General features: G+C 41.0%; 2 protein-coding genes across 3 annotated transcripts; one reads left to right on the top strand and one right to left on the bottom strand.

The window, feature by feature from the left end:
• The first annotated feature begins 9,220 nt into the window (after positions 1-9,220).
• Positions 9,221-10,408, top strand: si:ch211-191i18.4 (uncharacterized protein LOC799350 homolog). The gene is made up of 3 exons (XM_035941936.2): positions 9,221-9,475; positions 9,998-10,069; positions 10,148-10,408. Exons 1-3 carry the CDS (start codon positions 9,377-9,379, stop codon positions 10,262-10,264), a joined length of 288 nt encoding a protein of 95 aa, XP_035797829.2. The 5' UTR covers positions 9,221-9,376; the 3' UTR covers positions 10,265-10,408.
• A 1,281-nt stretch (positions 10,409-11,689) lies between these two features.
• jtb (jumping translocation breakpoint) lies at positions 11,690-17,272 on the bottom strand. Of its 2 annotated transcripts, none has more exons than XM_023296150.3 (6): positions 17,081-17,271; positions 16,056-16,341; positions 15,491-15,531; positions 15,317-15,402; positions 13,981-14,060; positions 11,690-12,994 (listed from the first exon to the last, which is right to left on the bottom strand). In XM_023296150.3, exons 2-6 carry the CDS (start codon positions 16,142-16,144, stop codon positions 12,838-12,840), a joined length of 453 nt encoding a protein of 150 aa, XP_023151918.1. In that variant the 5' UTR covers positions 16,145-16,341; positions 17,081-17,271; the 3' UTR covers positions 11,690-12,837. The 2 variants fall into 2 exon arrangements, with proteins under 2 accessions (XP_023151918.1, XP_054874219.1); XM_055018244.1 differs by lacking the exon at positions 11,690-12,994 and adding an exon at positions 13,014-13,149 and having other exon boundaries at positions 17,081-17,272.
• Positions 17,273-19,799: the final 2,527 nt, after the last annotated feature.

Below are 19,799 nucleotides of genomic sequence, written 5' to 3'. Positions count from 1 at the left end.
AGAAGCCTCACATAACTTTACTGTATCTGTGAGGACCACCAGCATCAGCTCAGTTGTGTTTTTTTTCAGAAAATAGTAAAACATGAAAGTTTGATTCCTTTAATTAGTTTCTTTTGTGACTCATCTCTCATTTTCTTGTTTTGTTGAAATGTGTTGTTCATGTTTAAGGAGAGTTTTTTGTAACAATTAGAAAACATTTCTCTATTTAACAAAAAGACTTTTGCTATAAGAAGAAAGTTCCTCATTTTATCCAAAGAAAATTTCTTTATATTTGAAGTTTTCTCATGTTAACAAAAAGGTTCAAATGTTTCTCAGTTTATGAACTAAACTTCCTCATTTATCAATAAAGCTTGTCATTTTGAAAACATAAATGTTCGTATTGAGGATTCTTTGTGTTGTTTTTGTGATTTATTAGATTTAAATCTTAATTTCTCCAGCTGATCTGAGTTTTGGTTCTAGTTTATTAAAGCATTTCTGTTTTGACACATTAATCATCATCAGCAGGAGCCTGAAGGAGGGTTTTTCTGTCAAAGGTTCTCCTGACGTTGCTCAATGGTTCTGACCCATCAGTCCTCATTAAAACAAACTGTGTCCTCACACATCAGGGAATCCCCCTCCGACAAACACACTCCCAGTCTGGACATTAGCAGTGACTCCGGTTTCACCAGATCCTCCGATAGAACCTGCAGAACAATCAGAGCAGAACAATGTAGCCCCATCTGGAACCGGATCCAGCGTAGGCCCGGTCCACATCATTCACCTGTCCAGAACTGGGTCACACCTGGATTCAGACAGGTGTCACAGAGGACAAGCACCAAACTCACCTTTATTTCAATAAAGACGACTCTGAGTCACGTGTCGGCGCCAACAGCTCACCTGTCCTCATGTTTAAACTGTTATTTTAACATTATTTCAACAGACAAGTTGAAAAAAATGTTAAAATAACCTGAAGACAGGCTACCTGTGGTTACCTGGATGCCATCAGACACCTGGGAGCCAATCAGAGAGCAGAATCTTACCCCACTGGACACCTGTGTGTTAATATTGTTATTATTTTTGTAAGTGTGTGTGAGAGGTTCAGGTTAATGTGTTGAAGCCTCACACAGCTTCACTGTATCTCTGAGGTCCACCAGCATCACCTCAGTTGTGTTTTTAACCCTCTGAACTCATTTTTCTTCACTGTGGTTCATTTTTCATGACAATCTAAAATCCTGCAGCTCTGTGGAAACAGAACAACCATGAAGGAGGAGGGAGAACTCAGAAATGTCTTCTGTGTCTGATGTAAAAGCAGGTAAAAGCAGCTGACCCTCCCTGGAGATCCCCTCAGTCCCTCTCAGGATAATGGAGGCGGTGGGGGGATGTCGGGGCAGTACCGGGCCAGTAAAGGGGGTTTCTGGAGGGTTTCTGTGGTATTTGGGTATCAAAGCCTCCTCTGTGTCAGACGTCTCTGGCTGTAAGAGGAGAGCAGCTCTACGGCTGAAGAAGCTTTTTAAAGCAGCGCTGCTTCATTCAGCCGCCGCTGCAGCTTTGAAACCCTGTAAGGTCAGATTTACATGTTTATAGAGCCTCCGTCCATTAATCTGTCCGTTAGCCTTTCATCCGTCCATCCGTCTGTCCTCCGTCTGTCCCTGGAGGACGGATGGACCTGAAATAACCAAAGTGTTGGAGAGTCTGACTGGAAACACTGGTACCGATCCCTACAGACTGTAATCTTTGGGACAATTTGCTGTTATTTTACTGAGTTTCCCTGTTTTGTTAAAATATTTCAGTCTCTGTTTCAATTCAGTTTTCTTCACATAGCACCAGTTCACAACATACAACATCTCAGCACACAGTAGGTGAAGACATTACAAAGTTTAAACAGAAAAGCCAACAATCCAAAGTTCTCTTTGGCTTCCCTTTGAGCAGCACTTGGTAACAGAAGGAGGGAACCAAGCAACCTTCCATTTACTGGGAACACAAAAGGAACCTGCAAAAGAACCAGGCTCAGGGAGGCCACCAATTATTACTATAGATTACAGTTATCAACTCGAAAATTCACTGATAAAAGTATCATTTAAACTAGGGCTGGGACTTTAATGCGTTAATTTCATTTAATTAATTACAGAAAAAATAACACGTATAAAAAATAACGCATTTAATGGCACCTTTCTCGGTTCCCTAATTTCTGCCACACTGGTAACACTGATGCACACTCCAGTCCAGTAGGTGGTGGTAATGAACCTTAAGTCTGTTTGCCAGCCGTGATGAAGAGCCACACAACGCACTGAAGTGGGCCACTAGCTGGTCACATGACAACGCTTTAGCTTCAGTCCGGTAGAAACGTCGGAGCAACATGGCGGCTGTCGCAAACAGTTGAGCAAAAAGTATTTCTGAAAGTATTTGAGGCAAGAAATGCGCTGTGCAGTTGTTGAATCTGTCCTCATTTTAGTTCAACCATGGCTGGTTTAGATGTCTGTATTTGCATAAAGTAGAAATGAAACTACTTTATGCAAGTGAGTTCTGAGAAGACGCACTGGAACGTAGCTCAAAACGTGCTGCAACAAAACCAGCATGCAATGTGATGCGTTTCACATAGATAATGAATGGCATGCGAGAAATTCACAATCCTGTGGACACATTAGCTACAACAGTCCTGGCACCAGCTAACGGTGTAGCCATCCCATAATAGACCACTTTTCAAGACATTCAAAGTGCTTGAGTTTACACAAAGTCTTAAAATGTTGAATATAATCACTATAATTGCACTTTGAGTTTGCAATAATCTGTGAATGTAGTAGACAGATGAAAAATGCAGATAAACATAAATGAAACAAAAATTTTTGTTGTTTAAGTTCACGTATATGTGTATTCACTGATTCAGACATCAACCAAAATGTATTTGAATTGAAAAACTTTGTTTATTGTGTCAAAAATTACTATTTGGCAAAAATGTGATTAACCGCAATTAATTAATTACAAAGCCTCTAAATAATTAGATTAACTTTTAAAATCGCAACCCACCACTAATTTATGCTTTAACTGTCCATAACTAAACAATGTCCTCATCAAAAATCTATATTTCTATGAATGAGAGTTGCTTCTTTTATAATGTGTGATCATTGACTGCTTTACTGCATTTAAATGAGTAAAAACTATTATAATCTAATAGGTATGTTCTGTTATTTGTTACAGCATTCTGCATAATTTTTCTGGCACCTTTTTTTCACAGATTTCTTTTTACAGTATGGTAGATGCTGGCAGAAGGCAGATTTCTGGACACTAATTGGTAGAGACCAGTTTGAAAGAGAATAAAAGAAAAACTTTCTAACATCTAACTCAGTGCAGTCCACTTGTTCGCCACCAGGGGGCAGCACGTCCAGATGCCCTGCTTTTTCTGCCACCTAATTTACAGCACACCTGACCCAAGGCCTGGTAGGTCAGGTGTGAAGCAGCTTCACCCTTCTCTTGGCTATACCCCACCAAACCTCATGGTCTGAGGACACCAGATGTTCCCCTTCAAGCTGGCTCCAGAAAGAACCCCAGTCTCTTTACTCCATGTGAGGTTCTGCTGCTTCCTGGTCCAAGATTCACTGAGGTCCTTGAATCACTCAGTCTCGCTCCTCCCCGAGGTCCAACCTGTCTGAGGTGAGCAGCTGAGACATCTGGAAGGAGCTCAGAGAAGAGTTGTAGAAAGAATCCAGGTGAGGTGGTTCAACATCTGGCTAGGATCCTTGTTCTACTGGAGGTTTTCAGCTGGGAGGAGGTGCAGAACTCTGTGCAGGGAACACATATCTCATCTGACCTGAGAACACCTCAAGACCCTCCAGGAAGAAACTGGAAAAGAGTTAAACATCTGGAATGACCTGCTTCACGTGCTGAGACTGAATCTGAAAAAACTGAAGAAAATGGATGGATGGAGGGATGGATGGATGGATGGACAGGTGGATGGACTGAAAGTTACATCAATAGTATTAGTGCCAGTCTGCAGAGAGGAGATTGCTTTTTAAATGAATCCCTTAACCAAGTCAAACTAGTCCTAAACTGGCTGATAACACCATCAGCGTCACCAACATGTTCAGAAACACAACATTTCACCCACCAGAGTTCCACAGATACTGAAGAACTGTATTTTGTGAATGTGAAACGTGAATAGTTTCAAAGCATCTTTTCTGAAGGTTAAACGAATGACTCAGTCATCACCTGAGACCAGACATTTAAAGTGGCAGCAGATTGAATTAAAGGTTAAGAAGCTGTTTGTGTTCTGACGAGATGTTTCGGACCTGATGAGTCGACGCCGGCACGCTTCATTTTCTTATCAGCTGGTTCTGGTTGGGTTTCATGATCCCGTCTGGTATGTCTGTAATTCATCCTGCTGATGGGATCTGAGAGTTTATTACTCTGCTGGCAGACGCCGCGACTCGCCGCCTTAAAGATCGGTTAGCAGGAATCCAAAAAACTAATAACAGTCTGAATTCTTCACTGTAATGAAAAACATCCCAGAGGACGTGAGAAGGTCAAACATGGAGGTCCAGCTGAAGGAGGTCCACCTGTGACCTCCAGATTTAGTTTACTGGGATATCAAATCTGATCATCTGCACAAACTAATATATCGTATTAATAACTGTAACATCAGTAGTCTAAGGTTCTGTTTGGTTCCTTAAGTTCCTGAACTATATCTGGTTTCTGGTCAACAGTCTTCTGGTTGGAGACACCACCCATCATCTCACTGGAGGTCACATTTCCAACATTATAAATACATCTCAAAGTAATTGTTGGATAAACCTGGACACCTCCATCCTGAGTTAATTTATACCTGCTGTGACTGTTAGTCCTTCAGCTGCAGGTTAATGATGCAGAGACTCCATCCATCCATCCGTCCATCCATCCCTCCATCCGTCCATCCATCCATCCATCCGTCCATCCATCCATGCATTCAGTCTCAGCATACTCAGCAGGTGATTTCAGATGTTTTTCTCCCAGCAGTGTTTTCCAGCTTCCTCTTGGACTATCTAAAGTGTTCTCAGGCCAGATGAGATATTTGACCCCTACACAGAGTTCTGCATCGCCTCTCAGCTGAAAACTTCCAAAGGATGGTGTGAAGGAGGATCTAAAGCAGATGGTGAACCTCCTCAGCTGGATCCTTTAGACGTGAAGAAGCAGCAGTGACTCAGAGCTCCTCAAACTGTCTCAGACTGAGAAGCAAGACCTTCTAGAAGAAACTCATTTTGCAACTTGTATCTCGATCTTTTGTTTGCTGGAGCTTCACCTTCCAGCTCAGCTCCTTCTTCACCGCCATGGTCTGGTACATCTGTCCAACTCACACCACATTTTACATCACAGTGAACAAGATTCAAGGAAACTCCTTCACTTTAGCAGAAACCGAACCCAGATGAAGGAACCGGCTGGTTTCCATCAGAGAACCTCCAGAGATTCACCACCTCAGCTGGAAGGTTTGTATCTCCACGTGATCCTGAGATCTTTGTTAGTCCAGCAGCTCCTCACAGTGTCTCCCAAAGGTTAACATAACATTAACATGTGGGATTTTTGTAGAGGTTTCTGCGTTTGTCCTCAACAAAAAAATGATCAAGTCCTGAAAATCTGATGGATTCTGATCAGCTGTGTTTTAACCGAAGACGTAATTCTTCATGTTTCATTATGTTCAGCAGTAAAACCCGATCTAAATGTTTAGATCTAAATAAAGTTTGTCTGCACTGCTAAAGCGTCTTTCAACAGACCAACAATGGCATTTATTTAAATCTGTGAGTCTCTGACAGCAGCTTTAAATGAAAGTTTCAGCTCAGTTTGGATTAATTCTGTTTGATTCTTCAGATAATTATGTTTCCATGAACTCGTAATCCAGATATGGGAGTTTAAGCTGTTTAAATTCACTCGACTGTGTTTCCTGAAGACCTGCAGGGAGGATTCACAGCGCCACCTGCTGGATGCTCACTGTCACTACACCAACACACTGTCAACACACCGCAACATTCAGACTTAAAATAGGCTGCAGACGACACGAACACAAATAAAAGTTTGTTCATTTATTGCGTTTTGTAAGACAAACCCCTGAGTTTAGTCTTCCAGGCAGCATGAAGGTCTGAGCCATCAGTGATAGTTATTGAAAACATCCAACTGTATTTCTGTTATTATTACAGTCAATGGAGACGAAGTTCAGATGTAAAATATGATCTTTCTATCAGAAAACTTCATTCCTTCTGACTGTTTTCTGATCATTACATCAGGACTGAAACTAACAATTATTTCTACTGCTGATTATTTTTTATTTTTGCTTCTAAAATATCAGAAAATGGAGAAAAATGTAGACCAGAGTTTCCTCAAATGTCTTGTTTTGTCCAAAGATCTTCAGTTTACTGTCATAAAGGAGGAAATAAACCAGAAAATATTCACATTGAAGAAACTGAAATCACAGAATTTATACACATTTTTATTTAATTATTCAAACTGATTAATCGATGATCAAAATAGTTGATGAAGCGTATTAATTGTTGCAGCTCTATATTACCAGTAGTGATTTCAATGAGTTTGTATCAAAGCTAAAGGCAGTCCAGAAACAGGAGAAATTCTTCTATCCGTTTAATTAACTTCATTTCATTCAGCACTGATTGATACAAATGTGTTGTATTAGATCAAAAATGAAAAAAAATAAACTAAAACGATGATATTAATAGAATATATTGTAAAATTACAAAAAAATCAAACCTTGACAGACCATCAGGAAACATTGTAAGAAGTTGACTTCTCTTTATCAATCACCGTTTTACAGGTGAAATTCAACGCAGATGGCAGGTTTTCCTGAGGTTCCCAGAAGTGTCCAGAATCGGGAGTTTACTGCTTCTTTAACCATCTAACCATCTCTCTAACCATCATATTCCACCGTTAACAGAGAGTTTGACCGTTTGTTTGCCGCCAGATGATAATTCAGGTCAAATTGCTGGTTCTGGCTGGTTCTGGTTGGTTCTGGCTGGTTCCAGTTCCTCTCAGACCGAATAAACTGGAGTTTCGTCACTAAAGTAGCTGTTAGCTGTAAGCCTGCTAACTGCTAATGTTCCTGCTGATGGTTTAACTACAGTCAAACTCTGACTTTCACTTTTATCCAAAGCGACGTACATCTGAGAGTAGATCCAACACAAGCAAGGATCTAGTCAGGAGAAAACAACCTTGATAAGAGCCATAAAACAAGTTCAACTGTGATAATAGGACCTTGGTGTCCACAGGATGTGCAGGAGGTAATAGAATTTTTTTTCTTTTTTTGCAGTTTGTCAAGTGCAAAGGTGTATCAGTGAAGAGCTGATCTTTAATCTTTTCTTAAAGACTGAGAGGGATTCTGCAGATGGAACAGAGTTTGGTAACTCGTTCCACCACCATGGAACTGCAGAGGAGAAGAGCTTAGCTATCAACCGGCCCTGCTGTGGTGGCTGGATCAGGAGACTTTTGTTGTGTAGACCTGAATGAGAGAGTTCAGGTAGGAGGGATTGTAGTTTTGTTGGTAGGTGTCAGAGTTTTGAATTTTATGAAGCGATCTGACGAGCGGGGTGACATGTACCTGAAGCAGGAGTTGTGCTGCATGTTCAGACAGGAAGGGTATGAACTTCCTGATGTTGTACAAGACAAATCGACGCGATCGAGCAACAGAGGTCACATGAGCTTAAAGGTTAGTTGGTCATCAATCATGACACCCAAGTTTCTGACAGACTTGTTTCTTCATCAGTCTACAGGTTCTTGATGGGTTTAAGTCAGGACTTTGGGAAGACCAGTCTAGAACCTTCATTCCAGCCTGATGGAACCATTTCTTTAGCACGCCTGATGTGTGTTTGGGCTCATTGTCTTGTTAAAACATCCAACTGTGTCAAAGATCAACCTTCTGCTGAAGGTTTTAGGTTTTCTTGAAAAAACATGGAGGTAATCCTCCTTCTTCATTATTCAGTTTACTTTGTTTAAAGCTCCAGTTACACAGAGCATGATACTGCCACCACCATGCTTGATGGTAGGTTTGGTGTTCTTGGGGTTAGGAAAATACCTGCCCGAGACAGTCTGAAATCAGTCCTAAACCAGTCCTTAAAAGGTCTAAAACCAGGACCAAAATCAAACCTAAACCAGTTCAAAAAATGTTCAGAACCAGTCAGAATACAGTCTGAAACCAGTCCAAAATCAAAACTGAAAGTAGTTGTAGAAAGTCTGAAACCAGTCCTAAAAAGTGAAAAAACAGTACAAAATGGGGACAAAACCAAACCTAAACTATTTCCAAAAAAAAAAAAAGTCCAAGACAGTCTGAAACCAGTCCTCATCCAGGACCAGATCCAGAGTAAAATAAATCCTAAAGCAACTTTAAATCAGATTAAAAACCAAGACTGAAAGCAAACATAAACCAGTCCAAAACCAGTCCAGAAGCACTTCTAGAAAGCCCCAGAGCATGATACTGCCACCACCATGCTTGATGGTAGGTTTGGTGTTCTTGGGGTTAAAGGTCTCACCTTCTCTCCTCCAAACAGATTTCTGCTCAGTTTTTATTCCATATGACCACAGAACTTTCCTCCAGAAGGCCTTTTCTTTGTCCATGTGATCAGCAGCAGACTTGAGTGGAGCTTTAAGGTTCTGCTTCTAGAGGAAGAACTTCCTTCTTCATGGATCCTTTCAGCTCATGTTGATGTAAAACCCTGTGGACACTGACAGCAGCTTCTCATCCATTCATACCTGCTTTCTGAGGATTCTTGGTTGACTCTTGACCATCCTGACCAATCGTCTCTCAGCAGCAGGTGATAATTTGTGTTTTCTTCCTGATGGTGGCAGTAACACAACTGGACCATGAACTTTATTCTGACTAACAGATGGTTTGGGATCTGAAGCTGCTTTGAAGTGGCTCCATGTGACTTTCTGACTTGTTCAAATCAATGAGTTGCTTTTTCAGATCTTTGCTGAGCTCCTCAGACTTTCCCACTGTAGTGTCTGAGTCTAATGAGTGGATCTAATGGGTTCCATTTAAATTGGCTCAGTGGAGCTGTGACTTACTATTCTGATAATCAGGTTACAAGAGGCGACAGCAGACACAGTTTAACATGTTCCCAATATTCTAAATCTTTGTGTATTATAGGGACAGAAAAGTAGAATATTAGTATAACAAAGCCATCTGTGTGATGATGTAACTGTGATGTGTTGGACGGGTCAGTGTGATGTCATCATCTGGTCATATGACCCCTAAAGCAGATTAAGAGGATTAAGTTTCCTCCTCCGACATGTTCACTGTTCAGCTGATGTTTGCTTTCACAGAAGAAGAAGAAGTCTGTGGATGGCCGATAGATTGATTAATGGAGTATTTCACTGACTGATTAATTGATTGATTGATTTATTGATTGAGTGATCAGTAGCTGATCAACAGATGAATCTGTATCTGTTGTTCCTGCTGCTCACCTGCTGCATTTCTCTGGACAGAGTCGGCGGCCGTTTGCCCGACTTCACTCCTGCAACGCCTCAGCAGGTAGGACAGCTGCATGCTGGGAAAAAACACAAAGCTGATCAATAATAATAATAATAATAGTCAGGTTATCATTGATCTCTAATCAATTACTGAAATATCGACGTATGTTCAGGTTTCAGCTGCTTTTAGAAAACCTGTTACATGAAGAAAGTCAAGAATAAAATAGCATCAGTTTGTGGTTTGATCAGAAGAGTTTCACTGGCTACACCTGTGGTCACCTGACCAATGATTCTGAAACAGCCAATGAGAAGAGTTGATGTGTTCCTCTCTACAGATTTGGATGAAATGGGAAGGTGTTTCTGCAGTATTTACTTGATTATCTGCAGTATTTTACCCGAATATATGCAGTATTTTACCTGAATATCTGCAGTATATTACCTGATTATCTGCAGTATATTACCTGATTATCTGCAGTATTTTACCTGATTATCTGCAGTATTTTACTTGAAAATCTGCAGTATTTTATTTTATATTATTATATAATATTTTTTATTTTATTTTACCTGATCTGTTCTCCTTCAGGTCGCTGAATTCAACGTCGTTCGTCTTCCTGGACTCTGTCGGCGGCTGAAGAGACGAAGAGTCACTGTTCTGGTAAAAACCACAGCTGGTAGTTAGAGTTCATCAGATATTTACTGTGGATAAAAACATCTCTCTGCGCTTCCTGTTCAGTGTAACCTGGACAAGTTCTGCTGGGGGCGGAGTCGGGGGCGGAGCCAGAAGTCCGGTCAGGTGTGTCGCTGCCCACGAGGCTCCAGATGTTCACATTTCTTTGTTCAAAGTCTCTGAAAGAAACACAAACCTCCACAAACTTTGGTTTTATACTGACGACTCATTTTTCTTTATGAGAATAAATTCTGCCTGTTTTTATGTAAAAGTTATTCAAATGTTTAAATAAATGTAAGAATAGATTTCTTTTATTAAAAATGACAATTTTGTTTCATTTATTTTTTTATTTTTGTTTTGTTAACTCTTCTAAAGATGGAAGTTTAAAATTATGAAACAATTAATAATGAAGATAAACAGTTGGCCCTGAGTTGCAGTAATGGAGGAACCAGAACAACCTCAGTAGAACAGCAGAGATGTTGTGATAATTATTTAAAAAGAAAATCTCTAAAAATGTGTTTCCAACAATGACAGATTTAACTCAATTGATTCAGGTTTTGGTTACGACGTCAGTTTTATTCTGTAGTTAGACTCTGATAAAACTTCCAGTTCCTTGGAACTTGACTTTATGATGCTGGAAACAAATTGAGTTTTGGAAACTGTCTGAACAGATTCAATTAATTCATTCATTGAATTATCCTGACTTGTATCAGCTCTTCATGACTGCAGTACTTTTAATTTGAACAGCAGAATATTTTATCTCAAACTCAAAAAAAAAAAAAACTGAATCCAGCTGTGGTTTCCAATCAGTCTGACTGAAGCAGAATTTTCTCAGTTCTGGACCTATGGACTGGGTCTATCTATGTCTGCATCATGGCTCCATATGGAAAAGAACTGAACAGAGGGACTGAAAAATCTGACTGTGAGACTTGACAACGATGGAAAAGGATCCAGGAAAACCAGTAAAGCATAGAGTCAGCAGTAATCAGGAGGTATAAAAGGAGCCATAGTTCCACTAATCAGAGCTCCTAAAATGACTCCACAGACAGTGAACTACTTTCACAATCTAGTGGTGAAAAACAGACAGCAGCTGCTTCAGACTTGGTACAGGGGTTATGAATGGAATTCAGAGTTTGCATGAAGCTCAGAGTGTGAAGGACACTTCAGAACATCAAACTCTATGGACAGAGGACAAGAACAAAACCTGGTTGCTGCTCAGAACTAAACTTCCAGAGGAAAGTTTGCTAAAGAACATAAAAGAAGCCTGATGAAAGTTGGAGAACATTCTTGGTCAGATGAAGATAAATAAGTTGGACTCAGATGGAGTCCAGCATGTTTGGTGTGAACCTGACCAGGACTACCACAGTGAATGCATCGTCCTGACAGTGAAGCACGGAGGTGGAAGTGTGATGATATGAGGCTGCATGAGTGTAAAAGGCATTGATGACGTTTCTAGATGCAGCATGAATGTCTGAGGATGAACCAAAATACTGGCTGATCAGATGCTAGAAGAAGAGGAACATTCCAGCAGGAGAACCTTCAAAGAACATCACTAGAATAAAGTGGAACTAGAACCTGGAGTTTCTGCCACCAAACATCACACAGAAGTTGTTTGTCTTCCATTTATTCAACCAGAAACTTCACAGAGAAACAAAAGCAGAAACATATTTACAGTAAAATCAGCTGCTGTATTTGAAGACGTTTGACAAAAAGGAGAAAAAACTTACAAGAGTCCAAAATGCTCCGACCAATCAGAGGCTCCCTTTGTTTGGCGAAGGGACCAATCAGAGCCCAGCGAGCAGACATGACGAGTCCAACTGATTAAACTTCAATAAAGCTTCATTTTCAGAATGAAAGGTTCTGCTGGTTCAATAATCCAGTTTCCTGTTAAAGTCTGTTTCTGACTTTTAACATGAAACTAATTTTCAAACTGATCAGATCAATTACATTATTGATACAAAGTTTAATGACCTAATAAACAGTCTGACTCGACACAACAGTGAAACTTCTGTTCAACACTCTGAAATGAATACTGTTGGTACTATTACTACTCTGTGGTACTTGTACTTTCTAGTCTGTGATATTAGTACTTTAAAGAGGTGAGTACTTCTTCCAGCTGTCTGAGGCTCAGAGACAATGTGACCAATCAGTGGGCGGAGTTATCAGCCACTGGCCACGCCTCCACAGGATGGCTGTGTTCTCGTGCACACGCCTGCTTGTCTCGTGCACACGCCTGGTTTTCAGGTCATGAATGTAACCAAACATGAAGTCAGAATGTGGCAGAAACAGACGCCCTGGCAGCTGATGACATCACTCAGAGTGGGTCAGAACCGCTATGATGTCACTGCTGCACATCACAGCATCCGGCTCTGACACATTCTGGCTTCACCTGTGAAGGAGGTGGAGACAGTCTGAGGTTCTGGTCCAGTTTGAGCCTCAGTGTCTGTCTGTCCCGGTTCTGTTTGGATATCATAAGATCTGACAGCTAGATTGTAAGCTGACAGACTGTCGGCTCCAGAGTGAAAACTGAAGGTCTGATTCAGGTTCTGATCCAGGTTCTGATCCTGGTTCTGGCTCATAATCTGCTGCTCAGTCTGTTGTGGGTTAAGAGGGAATATTAAGTCGCTGGTGAAGATGAAGCAGAACAGGAACAGAACCTCCTCGTCATGTTCAGCAGTTTTAATCAACAGTCACTGCAGGTTCTTCCTGCATTCAGTTCTGATCCCGATCCTGGTTCTGATGCTGGTTCTGGAGTCCTAGATGGACTCGATCTGGCGCCGGACTTTCTCGGAGGCGAGGCGGTCGAGCCAGCGCTGACGGACGACAACCAGGACGGCGAAGAGAACCGTCAGACCCAACATGGCCGCCTCGAACTTCCAGAAGAGATGTTCCTCCATGAGAGCAGATCGACAGCTGAGGGAGAGAGACGGTTTGATTATCTGATCGATTATCAGCTGCTGTCAGTCATAGATCAATGATTCCTCCAGGACTCTATAATCCTGGTTTCACTGTGTGTAGCTTGAAAGGAGATGCCGCTGGCCCCGCCCCCTTCAGGAAGAAGACTCTCTCTGTGATTGACAGATGAATGAGACTTTTTATCTTCTAACTTTCTCTCTGAGGTTCATTTTACAGTGAATCTGAGTGAATTCACAGCAGTCCTGTGTTTGTTGTCAGACGACGTTACGAAATCAAGATTTTAAATGAAGTAAAATGACTGATAGATAGATAGACAGACAGACAGACAGACAGACAGACACAGATAGATAGATAGAGTTCAGCTGTATTAAAATGTAGTTTTGAGTCAAGATTGATCACTATAGTTTGTGTCCTGGATTGATACTGATTATTAGTATCAAGTCCAAAAACTGATATTGGGAACAGATTTACATCAAATGTTCTGTATTAACAGCAGCGGATCATTCACAACTAGACTTCTTCATTACTATGGATTATGATGATGTTATGATGTTCTAACGATGTTCTCCGTTTACTGATCAATCAATTGAGAGCAATAATATTTTGTTTTTCACATTTATTGTCATTATAGTAAACTTTATTATTTATTGGGAATCGACTGCTAAAAATAACAACCAATCAGAAAGATGACACCCCAATATTGGTTCAATTCCTTGATTTTAGACCCTAAAGTTTGTCTTTCAGGAACATCTCAGCATCGATCCGTCTGATTGGCTGTTAAGGATCCAGGATAAGCTGGACGTTTGTTCATCAAACTGAAGTTTCATTATGAGCTTTGTGGCTGTTTGCATTAAAGTTAAACCAAACTAGTTCAACTAAACTAGTCAAACAGCTTTCTTAGCGTTTAATAAAACTTGCTTCAGCTCTGTTCACGTTGTGTTTGTGTGTCTGAACAGTCATTGTGTGTTCAGGTGTGGTCTCACCTCTTGTACTCCTCCCTGCTGGACTTGGTGCAGTTCACCTTCTCCACGTATCCTGTCTGTCTGCAGGCCGCCTGCGACTTCTGCAACAAACATTCAGAACAACCACATGTGATTCTGGTGGTCCTGATGCTGCAGGTCCAGTTTCACCCAGCAGGGCTGATTTACTGCACAATCCAAATCCTTTGCAGAACTTAAGTTCTCCAGTGTGCAGCTTTCTGCTCAGTGAAGTAGATTTAGAAGAAGGAAGCTGATTGGTTGACACCTGCAGCTGTCACCAGGTGAGTCAGAACGTGTTAATCCATAGTGACGACGTTAAAAACCTGAAACACTCAGAAGCTGGAACAGCTGAAGTTACGTGTTTGGTTTTTGTTAGACAGCAGCTGTTCCTACAAACTGAATGTAAGAATTTATTCCATTTCAGATCATCAGCAGCTTCTGCTTGACCGTTCAGAAACTGGGTCGACGAGCAATTTCAGGCAAGGTAAGTTGATTTGTATAGAACCCTTCATGTCCGAGACAATTCAAAGTGCTTTACATAAAACATTAAGAGCATTGCAGTGAGGTGCAGAAAGTTAAATGATATCGTGCAGATCTCATGCATAGGCGCATGAGAAAAGAAATGTTTTAAACCTGGATTTAAAAGTGTCTACGTTTGGTGAAAGTTTAATCTCCACTGGCAGTTTGTTCCACTTGTTTGCAGCATAACAGCTAAATGCTGCTTCTCCATGTTTAGTCCGGACTCAGGCCTGGAACAGCTGACCTGAGTCCTTGGATCTAAGAGCCCTGCTAGGTTTGTATGCTCTGAACATATCACAGATGCATGCTGGGCCTAAACCATTCTGGGATTTGTAAACAATCAGTAGGGTTTTAAAATCTATTCTGTGACTGACTGGAAGCCAGTGTAGAGGTTTTAGAAGTGGTGTGATGTGTTCAGATCTCTTAGTCCTGGTTAAAACTCTAGCAGCAGCATTGAGCTGAAGCTGTTTAATGCTCTTTTTGGGAAGTTCTGTTAAAATACCATTACAGTAATCCAGTCTACTAGAGATGAATGCATGGATGAGTTTCTCTTGGTCTTTCTGGGAGACAAAACTTGGAATTCTGTTGCATTGTAACAATTAATTACTGAGGCAAAAAAATTATCTCAGTAATTAAAATATCAATTGAAAATTACACAAATATCTTTACAAATATTCAGATTCTATGCTACGAAGGCCGAAACTGTTCTTCCAGATGCTGACACGCTGATGATTGGTTTCAAAGAACTTTTTCAGAAAATGTCTCGTGCTGCATTCAAAGATAGAAACGGCTCTGAATAAAGCATCTTTTTAAAACTTACAGAGTCGAAGTCGTTGCAGCGAACACACTCCCCCGTCACTACGAACTCCTCCAGCAGCCAGCAGGGGGTGACGACAGACTTCACCACTGCACACAGAACAACACAGTTCAACGGTTTAACAGCTGCAACTCAATGAATGTTTGATTTGAGGTGTTGAATGCAGCCTGTTGGTACCTGCAGTTTTCTCTTCACTCAGCAGAGCAGCTCCGAACACTCTGAAACACAAAAACACACCATTTACTTTTTATTTAAGCACTCAGTAAAGTGCTACGGAAATGATACAAAGAACAACTGATTAAATTGTGGGGGTGTTTCTGAGTCCCATTGATTCCCACCGCCCGCTACATATTTAGGTCATGTGATTCAGTATCCGTACATAACGTACACATGCAGAACGAATGTCTGTGCTTAGTGCAACGTCATTTTGTTTGTATGTACATCTATATTAAATGGACACATTCTATGTTGCCGTGATTTCTGCCACGAGTTTTTTCAAGATTTAAGCCGCTGGAAATGATAGGACGACTGAGCAGCCTTGGAGGAGTACTGCAATCTCTGAGTGCTTTTCTTGTTAAATCCACAACACACAGAACTCAACAGAACCTTCGAAATTAAGTTTAAAACCACTTCAGTTTCCACGAGAACCTAGAACTGTCTGCAACAGAACCTTATAACCTCCTGTGATAGAAACTTGGACTGTCCCGGTTCTTGGTTCTCTCGGCTCCGCCCACAGACTCACCTGAGGGAGACGAGGCCCCAGAACAGAGCGTGAAGGACGAGGACTCGCGGCCGGCAGCAGGCGACGGGGATCCGACAGTCGCTCTCCATCAGTCTGCTTCTGCAGCAGGACGACAGTGCAGCCACCCTGACAGCTGCTGGGTAGTGACCGGTTATTCCTGGTTATCACCTGGTTATCACCTGGTTACCTCCTGGTTCTGGTCCTGTGTGCAGTCGGACTCCCTGCTGGTCTGTTTACATGGTGGTCGGACTGAACTCTGAGTTTTAAGGCTTCAGGCTGCTGAATCCTGAAAGATAAAATAAATCAATCAGTCATCAATAACAGAATTCTCCCTTTTAAATTGTTTTTAAGTCTGTGACAAGAGCGCAGGACGATCAATGTAAACTACTTTTTCTGCTGCTTCTGTATGAATTCTCACGGTTCTAATTGTCAAAGACTGAACCAGAAGAAAAGTTCTTGTGTCTGTTGTTGGTTTGATCACTTAAATCAGCAGCAAAGTCTAAAAACTGTCTCTAATCTCTTTGTCAGTGATTCATTCTTTCCAGAGTTTTTAGTCATCTCATGAAATTCAACAAACCTTTAAATATATGTGGCAGAAACACTAAATGCTTAGTATCCTGCAGCTCTGCCTGTCAGTTATTGATCACCGGTTTGATCTATAAACACGCTACTGTTCAACAAAAGGTTTGTTTCGTTTATTTTAAAGACAGAGTAAACCACAGCCTCACCTGATCTCTGCTTCGTTTAACTGAAACAGACTTTAAACCAACTCAGCACTTAATCGATACAGAAACTCATAATGAGTTTATCTGTGGTCTGACGACAGTTTCCACTCGGTGAATAATCACTAATCAGCTCTGAGTCAGTCTGTCTGACGGTGTTAGCACAGCAACTAACCGGCTAACTGCTGTTTACATCAGTGATTATTAAAGAACCTCAGATAAACACTCGGCGCTAATAATGCTAACAGCCTGCTAACACAGAGACGAGCTAACGTTAGCTTAGCTTTAGCTCCGAAAACTCACCGGAATCCACCGAAACAGTCGCCATTTTGGAACCAGCGCGGGAAGAAAAACACAAAAAACGATTCGATCCAGAGCAGACCCAAACTGTTCATTAAATCCTCCGGTTAACGGAGATCTCCCGGTGAACTCCTCAGTGTCTTGCTGGATCCGTCCGCGTCACACCGACAGCTTAGCGCAGGGCAGCGGAGGTAACACTTCCTGTACGGTTCTTCACAGTAAGAGCACGGCGCCACGGGGTTTACAAAGGAAATGTTTTTCGTGTTTTCACTGATTTTACTATATCCATTTATTACTCTACTATCCATTTATTAGTCTTATCATTGTAACGTTCTATTATTAGTGTACCACATTGTATATCACAGTATGTACAGACTGACTTGGATTCTCATATACGAACCTTTATATCGAAGTTCACAGTTTCTGTTCCGCTTTCTCTCGTCACCCTTAAGGTGCGCATGCGTCCTCTGTTTTTTTTTCTTAAATGCAACCTTTATTTAGAAGGCAATTGTAGAAAGAACGGCAGACCCACTGGCTTACTGGGCAACCCACAAAACTGTTTACCCAAACTTGTACAATGGAGCCAAACATTTCCTGTGTACCTCAGCCTCATCTGTGCCGTGTGAACAGGTTTTTTTTTTTCTAAGGCTGGGGAGATAGTGAGTAAAAGAAGGAACTGCTTGAGTCCCAAACAATGTTCCCTGTAATTTTTCCTGAGTGTGAGCAAACACACAAACTCCCTGAGCGTCCCTTGGACCACTGTGAGCAACATCAGACGTGTGCACTGTGGTCACACCAGCATCACATCCATTCAAGTTACATGGTTCATTAAAAGAATCAAATTACAGTATTTACATTTCTGTTAAAACACTTTGTCAACAGGAGCCAGTTGAAGGCTGCAGTGATTTTAGTGACACTACAATGTGTAAGAGTGAAGTTATTGAATATTTGTCTCTCTTTACTGTTGCAGTGGTTTTGCAAATTGCAGACGGACCCTGTTCACTCCATAGACACCAATGTTATTCCTGTAGCTTGAAAGAAGCTACTTTTGATAAAACTGGGCTTGTAGCACATTGTCTGCCTTGCAACAATGGGAAAGAGGCACCGTTTATGTTTTGACAACCTATATCTAATGAGTTATTGATGCTGGAAGTCCGAATCTGTGAATATCTTTCCAACTTTACTGAACTTGGGGCCACTACCACCTAAGGAGTGATATATTTAATTTTGAAAAAAGCATTTAGCCATACTTAAAGCTTTAAGTGCTTTATTAACACGGAACTAAAAATTTTGTATTGTTTTATTATCACAGGTTCTGTCTGAAAAGAGGTGGCATCATTTTAAACTGTGAAATCAAACTAATAAAATGTAATGACCAACCAGTGAGCAATACTGGATTCTGCAAAAACATAAACAACTTTTTAAAAAAAAAAAAATCTAAATCTTATCTTAACACAGTTAATGTATTAACTTATTGTTGTGTGTATGCATGTATTTATTGATTTATTTAGTACTGTTAACATATCAGAGTTCTGAGTGAATTTTTCTTAAGATAGGCAAAGGCCATTTATTGATTACATATAGGCTGTTAAATGTTTATTAAAAACTGAAAAGCATTTAAAAAAAAAAAACAACTTAGGCATTTATTGAGTCACTAAAATACTGTAGAGTACAGACCACATCAGCATGATTATAAGCATCCTCTGGTAAATTAACAACCAGATACTGATGTCTCTCACCATGTGGACTTCAGGAGATGATTAGATGATGATAAACTGTGACCTACTGGTTGGGTTCTCTCTGTTCTCATGTTTCTTACATGTTTGTCCCCTGACAGCCGGGTCCTAATGTTTTTTGAGCAACACACCATACTATGACGTTTTTACAATGATGGTTCTACTATGGAACCAGTTTAACATGTTCAGGTGTTCTTTGTGTAAAAACTCAGAGATTTCAGGGATCAGAAGGTGGTTTTCAACTTTCTTTATTAACTTTCTGCTTCAACTTTAAACTAAATTTCCTTCACTAACCCCGCCCTCTGGACTTCCAGGAAGCTGTGTTCCTATTGGCTGTCCAGGTGGCTGTGTTCCTATTGGCTGTCCAGGTGGCTGCTTGGTGTTATCAGGAACACCTGAGCAGCTCAGTGTCTTCCTGCTTTATTTAGCTGCAGACAAACATTTCCTCTGCTTCTCTTCACCATTGAACCGGGTTTGGCTCCATTGCTTTAGTTTGTTCTTTAGACGTTGGCTTTCAGCTTCCAGCAGTAAAATCGGCTTTAATGTGTTTCTTGGTGTGTTTTAGGGCTTTGTACTGGATAGTTGTCTTGGTAAATGAGGTTCTTTAGCCACAGTTAGCACATGGTGCTACTGTGTGCAGTGATTAGTGGATTTGGTGCAGCTGAGTTGTGTCTTTATCTTGGCTGTAGTGAGTCTTCAGAGGTTTTTGGTCAGACACATTCTGTATTCTTGTTTGTGAACCAATGTTGGTTGTCCAGAAGGTAAGAGTTCCTGTCCTGATTCTCTGTTCTCAGAGGTTCTCTGGTAGGCTGCAGGAGACTTTAGTGTTTGGGTTGTGCTAGTTTGGTTTTTGTATGGTTTCATTTGGACGACTATCTTGAGGCCCCTCCATGTGGTTTAGTGAGGTTTTCTGGAACAGTTCTACAAAGCAACCTGCAGCAGAAGAGACTTTAAGAGTTTTTAGGAAGTTCTGGAGACCAGACTTT

The sequence above is a fragment of the Amphiprion ocellaris genome, chromosome 15 (assembly GCF_022539595.1).
Source record: "Amphiprion ocellaris isolate individual 3 ecotype Okinawa chromosome 15, ASM2253959v1, whole genome shotgun sequence".
Lineage (NCBI taxonomy): Eukaryota > Metazoa > Chordata > Actinopteri > Pomacentridae > Amphiprion > Amphiprion ocellaris.
This window is presented reverse-complemented; position numbering and strand designations above follow the sequence as displayed.